We start from the raw sequence: 17,552 nt of genomic DNA, 5'->3' as shown, positions 1-17,552 counted from the left end.
GGCTGTCTAATTTTTCAATGTTGCTTTCATTTTTGCTCTCTATAAAATATCAATATAAATGTAAAATGCTCTAATTTTACTTGTAGAAGGTTTTCCAAATAGCAATAATATCACATCCTTTTATTCTATATTTATCAAACATTTACCCTTATCAAAACTAAACTTTTGAGTTCACATTTTTTTATTTTATATCTATCTAACATTTACATTCACAGAACCAAAATTTAACATAAAGCATTCTTTTCTTAAACAGAATGACTTCATTACTGAGTTCACATATTTTTATTCTATATTTATCAAACATTCTATTTCTAAGAACCAAAACTGTACATACTTTTCTCAAGCAGAATGACTTCATTTCTGAGTTGTATTTCATAAGCAGAACCCTGTCTGCCATACCAACAACCATGTAGGAACCACCATGACACTTGGAAGCATCCATCACAGTACATCCCACAATTCCCTCTATGACAGTATGGGGGATAGGATTTGTCTCTTCTTTAGCAGCAGAGTTAGCCTGATCTATTCTAGAATGTATCATACGCTTGTCTATGGTGACTACAGACCTTTCCCTTCCTGCAACAGAAACACATTTTGTTAGTAAGATTGAAATGGTACATGATATCAATAAGACCTTTTCTTGTTCAGTGCACATAGAGAAAATGCATATACAAGATTGTTTTTTTTTTTTTTTATCAAAAACACAAACATAGTATGTACAAGATTAATTTTTAATTATGTAACAGAGGATCTGCAAACTAACTAAAGTATGTGCTACACTTACTTACTTTTCTAGTTTTTTACTGTAAAAATGAATGTTCATAATTTTGCAGGGAATGTGGACTTTTCTATTCTTCATATACTGTAAACCAACTTAGTATTTTAGATACTTTTATTTCACGTTTTACCTTTTCTAGACCAGTTCGCAGCTATTTAATTTCGCGATTTTCTAATATACTTGATGTAGTTAAATAAGGAAAGATCCAAATCTTAAAAATTTGCAACGTTTTGTATTTGTGTTATTTTTTACTCTGACACGAAAGTTGCGAAAAGTAAGTTGGTTTACAGTATTGCTCACAACTATTAGCCTAGTTTGAAATTACTTTTTGGTCCTGGTAATGTAAGTTTCAGCTTGTCAAAATAAAATCAAGGAGATATGACATAATTGCCAACTTGAGACCAAAGGTAAACAGCTATAAGTCACTTTATTGCTTTCAACAATACCATATGGTAACAATCTGATTCAAGTTTCTAAATCCGTCATATTTTGATTTATAGCTTCTAGGATGACACATTATTTATTGTAAGATACATCTGGTGCAATAAAATATGGTTTCTCATAAAATCAGTGCTACATGTAAATTTTTTTTACCTGTTATTAGAATGATCAGGTTGAGAGATGATATGTATACAATTTGGTGCACACATTTAAATCCTGTCAGCTGTGTTATAATGGCATGTGTACCATGGTATAAATTCACACAAAATAGTCCCTCATCTGCTCCTAGTAATACCAGCTGAAGAAAAAGAAGAAAAAATTGTTAACACAAAATCAAGCAAATAGTTGTATTCATATGCACCACATGTTTATATTTACAATTTAACAATGTTCTGAAAATATTAACCGAATGGAAACTGGATAAAAAGATTATTTCCTATCTCAGCCATTAGATCTGCACAATAACAATGTTTACTCTATGATTTGTTTATGGTGTCTTCTACATAATACATCACTTATTATTCAAAAACATCTTTTAATTTCCCAGTTTCATTTTAAGATTTTCAATTTTATATATAATCTATTTTGTTTTAAAAATTAAACTAGAGGCTCTAAAGAGCCTGTGTCGCTCACCTTGGTATATGTGAATATTAAACATAAGAAGCAGATAGATTCATGACAAAATTGTGTTTTGGTGATGGTGATGTGTTTGTACATCTTACTTTACTGAACATTCTTGCTGCTTACAATTATCTCTATCTATAGTGAACTTGGCCCAGTAGTTTCAGTGGAAAATGTTAGTAAAAATTTACAAATTTTATGAAAATTGTTAAAAATTGACTATAAAGGACAATAACTCCTTAGGGGGTCAATTGACCATTTCAGTCATGTTGACTTATTTGTAAATCTTACTTTTCTGAACATTATTTCTGTTTACAGGTTATCTCTATCTATAATAGTATTCAAGATAATAACCAAAAACAGCAAAATTTCCTTAAAATTACCAATTTAGTGGGAGCAACCCAACAAGGGGTTGTCCGATTCATCTGAAAATTTAAGGGCAGATAGATGTTGACCTGATAATTTTTTTTACCCCAGTCAGATTTGCTCTAAATGCTTTGGTTTTTGAGTTATAAGCCAAAAACTGCATTTTACCCCTATGTTCTATTTTTAGCCATGGCGGCCATCTTGGTTGGATGACCGGGTCACCGGACACATTTTTTAAACTAGATACCCCAATGATGATTGTGGCCAAGTTTGGATTAATTTGGCCAAGTAGTTTCAGAGGAGAAGATTTTTGTAAAAGATTACTAAGATTTACGAAAAATTGTTAAAAATTGACTATAAAGGGCAATAACTCCTAAAGGGGTCAACTGACCATTTCGGTCATGTTGACTTATTTGTAAATCTTACTTTGTTGAACATTATTGCTGTTTACAGTTTATCTCTATCTATAATAGTATTCAAGATAATAACCAAAAACAGCAAAATTTCCTTAAAATTACCAATTTAGGGGCAGCAACCCAACAACGGGTTGTTCGATTCATCTGAAAATTTAAGGGCAGATAGATCTTGACCTGTTGAACAATTTAACCTATGTCAGATTTGCTCTAAATGCTTTGGTTTTTGAGTTATAAGCCAAAAAGACGCCGGACGCCAAGTGATGGGAAAAGCTCACTTGGCCCTTTGGGCCAGGTGAGCTAAAAAGAACATGTAGGATCACCAAACTTTTTCATGTTTCACAGAAAGCAAACATCACTCTGTATGGGCCTGTCAAGAGCCTGTTTTTAAGTTGTTGTTCTTTGTTGCTGTATATCATATTTGTTTATCGTTTATTGTTTTGTTCATATATCAGGATGTTAGTTTTCTCGTTTGAATTTAGCGGCCTTGGCCTGAACTGGTCTAAGTAGGCAAACTACTGTATCATTAGCCTGTTACTGAGGTTGTGAGTTGGAATCCATGTCAGGTGTGTTTGACTCCAATCTTAATTGTCTTGGATTGTCAGTTTTCCTATGGCAAGTAGTTCTCTCCATGCACTCCAGCTCATTAACCACAAACTGACTGCCACAAAATAGGGCAATAGTACTGATAGTGGTATTAAACACAAATCAATCAATTGTTTGAATAATTTTATATTTTGTCATGTTGGGCCATTTTAATAGCTGGCTATGAAATATAGGCTTTTCTCATTGTTGAAGGGTGTACATATAGTTGCTGAAATCTATATCCTTTTTTCTCTACTGGAGACTTGTCTCATTAGAAATCAGACCACATCATCGTATTTTTGTATCAGAAAAACTATTCATTTAATTGACCTACCTCTTTACAAAGAGCAAAGGAGCAGTTGAGTTCCAGTCTCCGACTTCCTTCTAATTCTAACAGTGTTTTGGAAAACATTCCCTGTAGAATAAAAACAGTATTATATTCATTAGAAATGTAGGTTGCTAACGTTAACTTTGAACATGAGTAGTTTGTAATCAACATGTCAGAGTGATTTAGAATTCCAAAGATTCCCCATTCATTTTCCAACAGATCTAAATCTTTGGTTAACATTGCAAAGGGTGGATGTCTAAAATAACATTAAACATGAGTAATCTACAATATCACTTTCCCTTTCATTTCCTACTGACAGAATATCAAATCTTGGTGTACATTGAAGAGGGTGAACATCAAAGATAACATCGGACTTGAGTAATCTAGAATATCAGTTTCACTATCATTTTCCTATTGACAGAATGTAAAATCTTAAGCAATAAGAAACAGAATACAGGCAACTCCAAAATCAATTTTGCCTAAAATGATGTACCATGAAATAGCATTACCATGAAAAATAATTTCTTGATCAATAATGCTGAATTAGAAAATATTTCGAAACCCATATTATACAGAAACAACATCTACAAAACATAAGAGGGATCTACTTTTACCTGTGAACTCTCAAAGTAAAACTTTGTAATATTTATGGACTTACCGTTCTGACAATGGTGTCTTTTCTTTGTATACTTTTGACAGCAGCCTCTAAACATGCTACCCATTTCTGCTTATCTGAGAAATTACTAGCCATCAGATACAACACTCTGAAAATAGATTATAAAGACTGGGTTGAAGGCTGTAGGAATAGTTGTTTACACAAATTTGGTTCATACTTTTTCTTGTCCTGCCATTAATTCCAATGAGCCAAAATTATTTTATAGGGGTTCAAATTTGCTTAAAAAAAAAATGTTCCCTGGACTTTCAAATATCCAAGTAAAAAGATCTCCTTAAAAGCAAAGATCTTGAAAAAAGTAGAAAGTAAAGCTCCAAGAAAGACAGGTCATGGACCTCAAAATTTTACCTTCCTGGCCAGCAGGTTGTGAGTGGTTGTTGTTCTAGTTTCATGACATGAGCAAGGTCAGTGTTTGTTGTGTTAGGCAGCTCAGCCGTACTGATTGCACTATGAACTGTAACATCTGTATTTGGTGGACCAAGATCAAAAGTGTCAATAGGACTAGCATCAGATTCATACACAAATAATAACAATATATTGTTTTCTAGTGAAGCCCATCGTCTCTCCCAGCCTTGTTTCTCTGTTCTGTTAAAAAAAATAAAAGCACATATGTAAATTAATAAAGATAAATTAAGTTCTAACTAATATTGAACACTATATATCATTTCACTGTATAAGGTAAATATTGATAGCTATATTAATATTTGATTGGTAGAGACTATCCTATGTGACATGGAAAATATTTCATATTACCCTCTAATTTTGTAACATGTGCATCTTTTCAGCTCTTTTTTTAATATTGCCATAGTAAATATATAGACAATAACTGATAAGTGTATTTAAATATCAGCTATATTTGTACTAGGCGAAGAAACAGGTGTAATGCTAGCTTTAGCTATCTATTACTCCTGTTTCGTGCCGAGTACAAATACAGCTGATATTTAAAGACACTAAACAGTTATTCTCTTTATCCTGCAATCAAATCTGTATGTTGTTTGTGCTTTAAAAGACACAAAAACTCTCATTTTTTGCATTTATATTCGATTTAAAATCCCTTAAGGCCAACATATTAATATTAACATCACACATTCAGCTACAGACTGGTTCGCAAAAAAGAATCTTGAATGGTCAACAATAATACATCACTCAAGGTGAACAACTAATTTCGACAGTACAAATGTAAAAGCAAATAACAAAACATTATCCAATTTGAAACAAAAGTGTACGAGTTGTCCTATGCTTCAGAATTTTAAACTGAACTTGACGTTCACTTAACATGCATGCCGAAATTGACATGATTGATTTGGTTACACATGTACACATTCAAATTTTGAAATCGACTATTGTCATGGAAGAACATACTGCTGTTCATATTTGTCTATTATCAGAAAATTGGTTTAATTCTTATTGTTCGAAAGAAATGTTTGAAAACGAACAGAACATGTAAAAGTAATCGTTAGTTCGCATAAGGTCAAACAATACGTCATTGGCATGCGACTGAAATACAAATTCTGAGGTCACGCAGGTTCATACAACAATAGTCAACAGCAATACACAAACGTAGTCCGGCAGTGGGCAGAACTTTACAGCGATACATGTATAGTATACAGATACAGTGATATCGGTAGGGCTGTATTTGTGTAGTAAAACGCCCAATTGCAGGATAAATATATATATAATGTTTCAGCATATTTTATTATAAAGTGTATGTACAATCTAAATAGAAATGAAATATTATAAATAATGAATTACTAATGTACTGTTTTTGCCATATAGTTATAAAATCAAGCAGATATGAAAATTATATGTTTACATGATGTCATGTCTAATATATCACAGACCTTAAACAAATGGCCCTAAAACACAATGCACCATGTTTTTTCTTGCTTTGAGTCAATACATATCTTTTTTTTAAATAAAAAAATTATTCACAAATATACATATAAATAAGTTTACCTTGGAACTTTGAGCCATCCTTCCATTTTGATAGGGACATCAGAAACTATTGGTGAATACCTGTGACTAGACTGTTCTACCTGACCCATAATGCTTGAGAATTGTTGGATATACTCTGTTGGCATGCCACAATTATCTTTAGCAGATGACACACATTTAGGATGGCATATCATGCCACATTCTGAAAAAATTATTCATAATACATTGGTGAAGCATGTACAACGTCATATCTCCCAAAAGTTCAATCTTGTCATTATCAAAGTGTGGTGAGAGTCGACTCATTCTCCTACAGTTATTTCCATACAACTTTATTTCTGACATTCCATTTTCTTATCAAAATACAAACATGTTGACCTTTGTTGAATTGGCAGCCCTTAAATACTTGTTTAACTGATTTTTCTTCTATCTCAAATAGTCAAATGTGCTATTATCAAAAATATACAAAACAAATTTAAAATAATGAAAAGTCAATAAAACGTTTTGTTGTTCACATTTCTGTCTTATTTTGTCCGGACTTGCGATAGTCACATGAGCTCACTAGGTAAATTTAATTTCCCTACCTTGACACTTAGATGCCTGCTTGACAAATGGAACGCTCCCTAAACACACCCCACACTTTGTGGCTCTAGAGTTTAACCCTGTAACAAATCTATGTGGAATCTTATGATGCATTCTCTGATGTGTCGAGTTGTAATTCATGGTGGCAGCTCTTTTGACACTTGGTGTAAGAAGTCCAAGGTTCACTGCTTTCTTCACTTCAGGGGTGATGGTGTCCGTTAAAGGTCCTTTTAATCGTAATACTGTAAAATAATTAGAATTATTCATAACATTAATTCATTTAAGTTTCAACAATCATTCAGAAAATCTTTATACAATACAATATTCATAGTTTTACCAAAATCTAATGTTACAGATAACTTCAAAATATAATCAAGTCCTGTTCACTTAATTTTATATGTTGAAATATTCAAACTAAAGATGTCAAACATGCTTTATTACATTATACCACTGATTCTTGAATTAACAAAAATGTGTCCAAAGTACACGGATGCCCCACTCACATTATTATTTCCCATGTTCAATGGACCGTGAAATTGGGTGAAAATGGAATTTGGCCTTAAAAGTAAAAAGATCAACCAAAAGGGAACATGTGTACTAAGTTTCAAGTTGATTGGACTTTAACTTCATTGAAAACTACCTTGACCAAAAACTTGAACCTGAAACTCACACTTTTAATTTCTATGTTCAGTGGACCATGAAAATGGGGTCAAAAGTCTAATTTGGTTTTAAAATGAGAAAGATCATATCATAAGGAACATATGTTCTAAGTTTCAAGTTGATTGGACTTCAGCTTCATCAAAAACTACCTTGACCAAAAACTTTAACCTGAAGTGGGACGAACGGACGGACAGACGGAAGGACGCACAGACCAGAAAACATAATGCCCCACTACTATCGTAGGTGGGCATAAGGTGGGGCATAAAAAGTAAGTAGAACCATGTATATCTGTTACAAACATATCTTGTCAATGTGAAAACCACAATTTTAATGAAAACTTGAACTATAAAGTTGAAATAATTTGGCCTATGCAAATACAAAATAGATTGATGCTATCCATTAGTCTAGTATAGTATAGTTATTGCATATAAACTTAATAGGTATCATTATAATGATTATTTGAAAATAATCCCCTTTCCATTATGTTTCCCCCAAATAACAATTCCCAAATCCATCCATCTTGTCACAATGTATTATATATATCGCTCCATAGAAATAAATTCAATCTAATTCTATATACATTTAAACTGGTTCTGACCACTTTGATATATTTTAAAATATCAAAAGTCAATAAGTTTGCCTCATGTAATTTCCCTCCATATATATTTGGAACATTGCAATCCGCATTTTCCATTAAATCATTAGAGAGAAACCGAATCTACCACTTTACCATGTTAACTACAGTATCTATCCAATCTTGATTGCCAAATTTTCTAATTTAAAAAGCACTGCAAGCCTTAATTTAGAAGTTGGAAAAATTCACTATCTCATGTGGATAAAATATCATTTATATCAAGGGCTTCCAAAAATTTAATTGACCTGATAGATTACTTTCCCCATTTCTTTATGATTTTATTCAAGTCATTTCAAAACCATTTTATTCAATAAGTCATGGTATTGGGGGCTTTATGGTAGTTAATGGACTTAATAATTTAATAAATTCAAACTTTATTAAAGGTGGATTGGGAATATCTTTAAACCAAAACCTGATTGTTGAAATGATATAATGTTTGTTAAGAATTCATATTGTTATATTAAATTACTACTATATTCTATTGATTTAAGTACAATAAATGGAATAATAGGGTACTGTGGATTGATTTATTTTTGTGGATACCAATTTTGTTGGAAAATTTACAATCTTTTAAGGATTTGACAAGGTCTTCATACAAGCCTATGAAAAATTTGCAATTCGTTTAACTTTTAGCTAGTGGTTTACTTTTACCATCAAAATCCACAAAAATTAGTATTCCACAAATAAAATGAATCCACTTTATGTCTGATAGCTTTTTATGCATCCATTACCAAAAGCAGTTTCACACAGATCAAAAACTCTGGATTATAATATGTTATACTTACTTGGTGCTACAGACAGTTAAAATATCATTTATTTCAAAAACTTTACAAAATATATACAAATCACATATTCCAAGCTCAGATGATCAACTAATCAAAATGTATAGACTGTGCAGAAGATTAAAAAGAAATTGAAAACATTGTAGTACAATACAACAGTGCTGCCATCACAAGGCTAAAATTGTCTTGACAGAACACCGTTATCTTTGTGGCTCTATACATTCTATAAATATATGAACAATTGCATTTCTAAACAAGCCACAATCAGCTCACAGCAACTTGAATCAATTTTCATTCAACCCAATAGTTTTCAATTTTCCTCCTCACAACTTTTAAGCTTATCTTAGGTGATAAGTTTTTAGTGAAAACACCTTTCAAACAACCTAAAATTGTGCTCCCAATAGAAACCTTCAAACCCCAGAAAATGTGCTATTCTTTTAACACTTATCTCAAATTTACCTTTTTTTAAAATACTAATATTAACACAAACAATGAAAACTTTCTTACTTGAAATAACCTTGTAACATTTACCTATAAGAGATCATATATCCTTAATACACCCGAAACTATGTTTATATTTACAAATTTCATACAAGTGGTCAATTGTCAATTGCAAAAATAATATTGATATCATAATTCATCGACACTTGCACTATTTCACATTTAAAGCTTAATTTTCAAGATGATATGTAATCGTCTTCATGAAAACTGAAAATTTGATCTCTCTTTTTATCTTGCTTTCAATTTAAGGTAGCTGGGGTGTCTAAATGTAAGACAACAGATTTGTCTTTAACTTCTGTATGACAACTGGGTCCATGGACTTTTAAATTTCAATATAAAATCTGGAGGTCATAGACCTCATCTGCTTAAAATTCAAAAAAAAAAACAACCCATATTGTCCTATCAAATTCTATATAATTATCTGCCCTTGATTTAATCTTTAAATACACTATAAACCTGAAGTACCATTTATAATACAATCATTCTTGCAACTTTTTTCTAAACAACATCAAAGAAGGAATAAAAAAACAAAAATCTAAAGTGTAACACATGCGAAAATAAAACAATACAGCTATTGTAACAATGCTTACAATCTTGTGCTTGTGAATAATTTTCTTGTCTAAGTCTTTCATTCTGTTCCTGAAGTCGTGCATTTTTCTTCCTCTCCTGATCAAGAGCAGCCTGTAGATCTCCACATACATTCATCACTGGACTAATAGTGTCTTTGCCTTTATTTCCAAATAATTTACCAGTCTGAGGAAAATATATGAAAAAAAAAGTTAATTAAATAACTAAAAAGTAATTTTAGCTGTTAATGACAATATATTTATCTGGATTTTTTTAATCAAATTACTTTTTTTCAAACAATTCCTTTAATTCATAATCATATACCTTGTTTTTATTCAACTGCCACATGACTGTAGTTAAAATACATTAAAGGGTGATAAAATTTTCTGGGTTTTCTCTTAAATATTGATTTTGTCCTTGAATGGTATTTATGGAGTTATTACTGATTTGGAGATTGTAATTTCATTGAGTCTTCTATTTTTGTAAAAATGTAAATCAAACTAAAGCAATGAACATTTATTCGACAAAAACCTCTACATAAAAGGCTGACCACATCCTATACCTCACATGCTTGAACCACTTCCATATAATGTACATCGTTTTACTTATGATTTAAATATTTTTGTCTAGTTATATAAAATCTGCATTTTTAACTTGATTGTTATTGCGAACCCTATGATAGTTTTTCATAGATTCACCTGAAAGTTACCTGTCGATTTAAACTTTTGTAAGTTCTATTGTCCAATCTTACAAAAACAACAGGTATTGTTCTCTGTATAGTTCATTCACTAGGACCTTTAAATTTCTTCTAGGAGAAATATATCACTCATTGATTAATTTACCTGACCAAAAAATTATGTTTTTTTTTATTGAAATACTTCTATAAACTCACATAAACTGTATGCAATATTGTATTTATTCAATATATATCATTAATATATTTTCAATCTGTTCAATATAAAATCTGATTTAATAATAAAAAGTTTATTTTAGACACATTTTTTAGTATTTTCCAATGAATTTGCATGTTTTTGTTGTTGTTCATTTAGAGACTATATTTATGACGACCTTAATTTAAAAATAATAATATTCAAATTTTTATTTATCAAACACACAAAAATATTAAATATTTGATCAGAAATCAATTTTTAATTTTTAAATCAGTATTTATATTGAACACATTAAAAACGAGTTTTTAGTATTGAATAAATACAACACCACATGCAGTTTTGTGAGTCCTTTCTTAGTATTGGTATAAGTATTTTTTCATCATTGACAGTATGGAGAAGACAGAACTAAGTTGAAAAACTTGTGTCTAATCCATTTGTTTTGAACAATAAAATATGTTTAAACTATCATTGACAGTTCAATTTTTTGTTCAGGTAAATTAATCATTCGTGATATATTTCTCCTAGAAGAAATTTAAAGGTCCTAGTAAATAAACTATACAGAGAACAATACCTGTTGTATTTGTTAGATGGGACAATAGAACTGCCAAAAGTTTAAATCGACAGGTAACTTGCAGGTGAATCTATGGAAAACTATAATAGGGTTCGCTATAATACAAAAAAAGTTCTGTTTGTATATATTTGTGTTCTGTTGATAAAAAAAACCTTTCATATTCAAATACATAAATATGTAAACGAACATCTGTACTGTACTATACATATCTAAGTTTCAGATATTTTGCTGACAGACGGAAAAGCATTTGATTAATTGATTTATTGATTGTTGGTGTTTTAACGCCACTTTCAAGCACCACTCTTGGGCTATTTCGTAGCAGCCAGTTTTTTTTGGTGGAGGAAGCTGGAATACCTGGAGAAAACTAGACCTTTGATAGGAATAAAAGCTTTTGGAAGAAGCGCAAATAAGCTCAGCTGTGTTGTACGCTTTTGTCTAAATTAAGTTTTATTAACTTTCACCAGGGGTGCTGAGAGTAAAAAAATTGGATGAAATGATGTATTAAGAATAGGGAATGAACTGTGTACTAAGTGTTTGTTCATTGGACAACATGCCCTGCTTACACTATTGCATTTCCCTAACTGAAATCTTGGTCAAAACCCTATTTTTGCCTATATTTATATAAAAATGATCACATCATCTCTAATTAATGTCTTCTTTCAAGTGAACTGTTTCAAGTTGATGTAACTATAACTTCATGATGAACTACCTCACACCAAAACTTTAACATGATATGGCCAATTAAATTAGTATTTACTCTAGGCTCTGTCTATACAAAATAGCTATGAATATGCAAGCTGTATAAAATTTCTGATTATAATGTCATACTTACATCATTCTATAATAAGAATAACAATATTCATTTAAGTTCAATTATAATAAAGTTCAACTATTTACCTTTTGCCTTTTACATTGGAAAAGTTACTTTTGTTGTTGATACAATATATTCATCTGTACTAGACATTTTTTTTTATCAAATGACATTTTTTTGGAGCCTTTCTTTTTTCAATTACAAAATTGCAGTAGCAAGAGGGTTCTTCCTAAAAGAAGTTGTAATTGCATTCAATAATTCAAAAACAGCTTTACTTATCAAATATTGTATCCAGAAATCGTTGCTAATAATCTATAAATTGATCTTTAATCAACACTATTCAAAATATACACTGTAAATTCATCCTGTTGCACTATTCACATTAATAAAAACCTTGCAATAATTGTGAATGTACAGTGACTGTTAGTGATATAAATGACAAACCTTCTTCTTTTTGCCATTATTTTCTTTATATAATTCCTGCAGATAATCTATTAACTTCATTTGTTGATTTAAGGTACTTTCAAATCTGTATTTATCTAAGAAATGTAGTCCCTGAAACAACAAATATATACCACATACTAAAGGGAAAGCAAGAACACAAAATGCACAATATAATCATGAAATTGTTTCCAATGTAATAAGGAATGTATGTAAATTTTAGGAGCTTATCATCTGAAAGTACAAGTGCCGTAAAAGGAAATGTTCATCCTTCAATTACTTAACTGTTCTGGGAATGTAAACCCTGAAAATACCATTTCAACTAAACTGTTCAGGAAAGATTTGACCTTAAATTACACAATACTGCACTATCATAGAAATGTGGAATCATTAAAAAGTTAACGCTCTACTAATGGATATATTGACTGAAATTAATGAAATAAATGCCTTTTAAGGAAAATTATTCATAATGGACTCCCCAAAACAGTGCACTAACTTGGAAATTTTAACCCTGAAAAGACTTTTGAATAACCCCGTACTATTAAAGTCCTTTTCACAAAATTAACATTATTGACTGAGCAATATGTCCTATAAAAAAAATGCTGAAAAGGTGAAAAGACATTACAAAAAAAGAATCAGTAAATAACTTGCAGGATGGTTCTGTTTTTATAAAAGATAATTCTATAAATATACCTGTAATGCCTCTGCAAAATTTTCCAGATCTACTTTCTCTCCAAATATCATTTCAAATTTGTCCATAGCATCTTCAAGTCCATGTTTAAGCTTCAGGCTTTTCTTCCTTAATTCTTGATTTTCTGTTATCAACTGGGATATCTGGTGGAAAAAAATATGCCTTTATTGTAATTGATCATTATAACACGTAATTCTATATAATTTAAATATGTTGATGATGTTCATATGACAGAGTTTTTCCATTTTATAAGTTGTTTGAACGAACATATAAAGCTGATATGAAAATGTGCATACCAAAAATCAAATGGCAACTAAAATAAAATTTATTCTGAAGTAGAATCAGTTTTGATAACTTCACTTTTCAATTACTAATGTTTTATTAATATTAAAAGTGTTTCCCTTCATTTAAGCTTTGATCCTCAGTGATATTAAAAAAAAATGAATATTAAAGAAGGAAGTGTACACAACTAGCATAAAAAGATAACTTTCTACTTGATCTTTTCCTAAATGACTGTACTACAGTACTATATATATTTTACATCTATTTACCTCTTCTTTCAATGTCCTTTTGTCGTCTGCTTCCACTTCCATCAAACGTTTGTAATTGTCTGATGACATTTCCCTTTTCTGTAGCTGTTCACGTAACTGACCAATCTATGATAAGTTTGTTTTATTATGTAAGTGATTTTGTTTTATACTATCCATCTATTCATTTTGTGCATACCAATTTGCATGAATTCCAAGATTTTATGGTTTTAACAAATTATGCAAACAAAAAATTAAAAAAATTAAGGTTTTGTTTAATATGTTAACTCATGATTATATAAGTAATCTACAAATGATTACAAATCCTATGTCAATTGAACTTGTCTTATCTTTTAAAAATTAAAATCACAAAAATACTGAACTCAGAGGAAAATTCAAAACGTAAAGTTCCTAATCATGACATGAACTATGACATGAACATAAGGATAATACCTCATTGATTGATGTAAATGTAAAGTGACAAACATTTGATGAACTTGAACAAGCTACCAATATAAAATGTTGTAATTCAACTTGATTTTTTATTGCAAAAAAGTTGTACATACACATCTTTTGCTCTCTATTATTAAGAATTATTTTAATTTTTTATAGTCATTATTTCGTGGTGAAAGGACTAAAATTTTGTTATAATAACACATGTATTCAAATTTTTCTTTAAATCCTTTGCAGCCAGGTAAGAGTTAATTACGTTTAAAGTTCATACTGATTATATCTTCAAGAAAGCAAACCCCTGAAAGAACTCACCTCTATATTATATTTTTGTGCTGCTCTGTTGGCCTCCCACACTTTGTGATTTAACTCTTCAACTTCAGCTTTATGTAAAGCCTTTGACTGTTGTACCTGCTCTTTCATTTTGTGCATTTTCTGACTAGCAGATTGCCTACAATATCAAAATAATAATAACTTATATAACGATATTATACTGGTACCGGTAAAGTATAATTAATGTGCTTATAACAGCCTTGGTTTGCTATCTTATTGATGTATACTCCAAATCTTCTTTCATTCATTCTTATTACGTCATTATATATTTCTTTACTACTTGTTGAATAAAATATTTGTTTATCATGTTGTTTACATGTGAAGATACACAAAATCAACTCACTTTGCTTGTTCTAAGGCATGAATTTTCTGGGTCGTTCCTTCAATTTCATCTTCTCTTTCATCAACAGCTGTCTCAAATGTTTTCCTAAAAAGACAATTAAAACATTAAAAGTATTCACAAAATGAGAGAAATCAGAATATGGATATGAATAGAATGAGAACAAATTAAAAATATATCAAAGTAGATTCTGCAAAGTGGTTTGACAAGGATGGAGGAGGGAAAATTTTGAATGCCAATGGCAAGAATGGCATATTTTGGTTATTGGCAGAATATTTGCAAAGCAACAGGTCACCTACAGATCCCTAAGATAGTTGAAGCAAGAGTTTATTAATGTGCAGAGATTATAGTCATAAGATTTAATGACCACATTCCAACTAGACTTAACTGCTTATTTATAACATCAGCTTCATTTATTACTGTGATTTCAATTATTTTCATGGGTACTAATTTGAGTAGAGATTTGATTTTGTGGTTTTGGCTGCATACAAGCAAATAGAAATTTTTAAATTCATTGAACATTTGAATTTGTGGTTAATCTTTATCAAGGAAATCCACAAACAATTATGAATCCATAGAACCTGAAATTTGTATCAGAAATCAAATACTGTTTATGATAAAACATTTTTCTTACTTGATATTATCCCATTCCACATGTCTTTCCTCATTTTCTGTATTAATGGCTTCTAAATCTTGTATTTGCTCTTCAAGTTCTCCACATATCAGCTGTAGTTTTTCTGCTTTCTGTTAAAAATCAAGTGTTTTATTAATTACCAGAGAAACAATTACACAGAAAGGTGTATATACATGGAGGCACCCTTTAAACATGCCAAACCTGCCTATCATTTCAATAAGATATTGCTTTTAAAATAAACCACCTCTACATTTTCTTAAAAACCTTCCAACCCTCTGCATTCATCTGCGATATGCCTTATAAAATAGGTAAATTTACATTTCAGAAACCATCAAAGTTAAGGATTTTATTCATCAAAATCCTTCAATAAAAAGTTTTATATTTCAGCACAAATCACAAATGCAAATATAAATGCTTGTTTTTATTATTGCAAACCTGATATTGGCACATATTGGCACATTTTCACATCAATAAAATCGTTGTAATAATTTCTGAATTTAAAATACATATACATTTCTACTCCCAAAATCCTTGAAAGCTCCTTTACACAACATACCGTGATTTCAAGTTCCAACTGATGTTCCTTTTGCTGTAAACTATCTTTTAATGTCTGTTTTTCCATAAAGGCTGAGCTTTTCTCTCTCTGGAGTTTACTCATTTTTTCATCCTGCTCCTAAAATTTAATAAATATAGGAGACAAACCCAATTTTGACACTTTAAAAGAGCAACTTCAGATTGATAAAAACAGATTTTTCACTTAAAACAATGTCAATTAAAATTAACCCTTTTTTTAAATATTATTGTCAAAATCAAGTTCAATTTGCTGTTAATCCACAGTGCCTATATTAGAATCCTTCAAAAAGTCCCCAACAACAACCATATTCATCCTTATATCTCTGGTGGATAGTTATTTCATTGGCAATCATACGGTATCACAGTATTTTATACATTCTTTGAGAATTTATGCAAACAGAACATCAAATGAACATTTATAAGATCATAAAAGACCAATATAACATGTCGAAAACTAAAACTTCCGTTTCAACCCACTCACAATCACTTCTAAAGGGAATAGCTTGAAATGAACTTTGTTGTGTGGTTGCCTGTTAAATACTGCAATAAATGATTACATTTTACACAGATCGATGTTATAATAAACAGTAACTATATTTTACCTTAATATGTCTATTCAATTTGTCTCTCTCAGACTTCAATACATTAACTTCATCATCATTATCTGGGCCTGATGTCTAAAAATGTAAAATATAATTGAAAAAATAAGAAAAAAATCTTAATAAAATCCACAACTTTCAATATCTTATAAAATACCTGCTACGTGTGTTAGAATAAAAAAAACTAGAGGCACTAAAGAGCCTGTGTCGCTCACCTTGGTCTATGTGAATATTAAACAAAGGACGCAGATGGATTCATGACAAAATTGTGTTTTAGTGATGGTGATGTGTTTGTACATCTCACTTTATTGAACATTCTTGCTGCTTACAATTATCTCTATCTATAATAAACTTGGCCAAGTAGTTTCAGAGGAGAAGATTTTTGTAAAAGATAACTAAGATTTACGAAAAATGGTTAAAAATTGACTAGAAAGGGCAATAACTCCTAAAGGGGTCAACTGACCATTTTGGTCATGTTGACTTATTTGTAAATCTTACTTTGCTGAACATTATTGCTGTTTACAGTTTATCTCTATCTATAATAATATTTAAGATAATAACCAAAAACAGCAAAATTTCCTTAAAATTACCAATTCAGGGGCAGCAACCCAACAACAGGTTGTCCGATTCATCTGAAAATTTCAGGGCAGATAGATCTTGACCTGATAAACAATTTTACTTCATGTCAGATTTACTTTAAATGCTTTGGTTTTTGAGTTATATGCCAAAAACTGAATTTTACCCCTATGTTCTATTTTTAGCCGTGGCGGCCATCTTGGTTGGTTGGCCGGGTCACGCCACACATTTTTTAAACTACATATCCCAATGA

General features: G+C 30.6%; 1 protein-coding gene across 1 annotated transcript in view; it reads right to left on the bottom strand.

Annotated features, from left to right (window-relative positions):
* The window catches only part of LOC139512205 (citron rho-interacting kinase-like), a 63,818-nt gene that overhangs the window by 14,549 nt on the left and 31,717 nt on the right, over positions 1–17,552 (bottom strand). The window contains exons 23-38 of the mRNA XM_071299628.1: positions 16,727–16,801; positions 16,108–16,224; positions 15,552–15,661; positions 14,921–15,004; positions 14,560–14,695; positions 13,819–13,923; positions 13,270–13,410; positions 12,580–12,690; positions 9,887–10,049; positions 6,722–6,961; positions 6,162–6,342; positions 4,554–4,790; positions 4,191–4,296; positions 3,539–3,619; positions 1,373–1,517; positions 335–576 (exon numbers count right to left, since the gene is read on the bottom strand). Coding sequence (XP_071155729.1) covers positions 335–576; positions 1,373–1,517; positions 3,539–3,619; positions 4,191–4,296; positions 4,554–4,790; positions 6,162–6,342; positions 6,722–6,961; positions 9,887–10,049; positions 12,580–12,690; positions 13,270–13,410; positions 13,819–13,923; positions 14,560–14,695; positions 14,921–15,004; positions 15,552–15,661; positions 16,108–16,224; positions 16,727–16,801 — 2,274 coding nt within the window. The remainder of the gene's footprint in view (positions 1–334; positions 577–1,372; positions 1,518–3,538; positions 3,620–4,190; positions 4,297–4,553; positions 4,791–6,161; positions 6,343–6,721; positions 6,962–9,886; positions 10,050–12,579; positions 12,691–13,269; positions 13,411–13,818; positions 13,924–14,559; positions 14,696–14,920; positions 15,005–15,551; positions 15,662–16,107; positions 16,225–16,726; positions 16,802–17,552) is intronic.

This window comes from Mytilus edulis, chromosome 2, assembly GCF_963676685.1.
Source record: "Mytilus edulis chromosome 2, xbMytEdul2.2, whole genome shotgun sequence".
NCBI classification, from domain to species: Eukaryota; Metazoa; Mollusca; class Bivalvia; order Mytilida; family Mytilidae; genus Mytilus; species Mytilus edulis.
The sequence above is the reverse complement of the archived record's forward strand: the minus strand, read 5'-3'. Positions and strand labels throughout refer to the sequence as shown.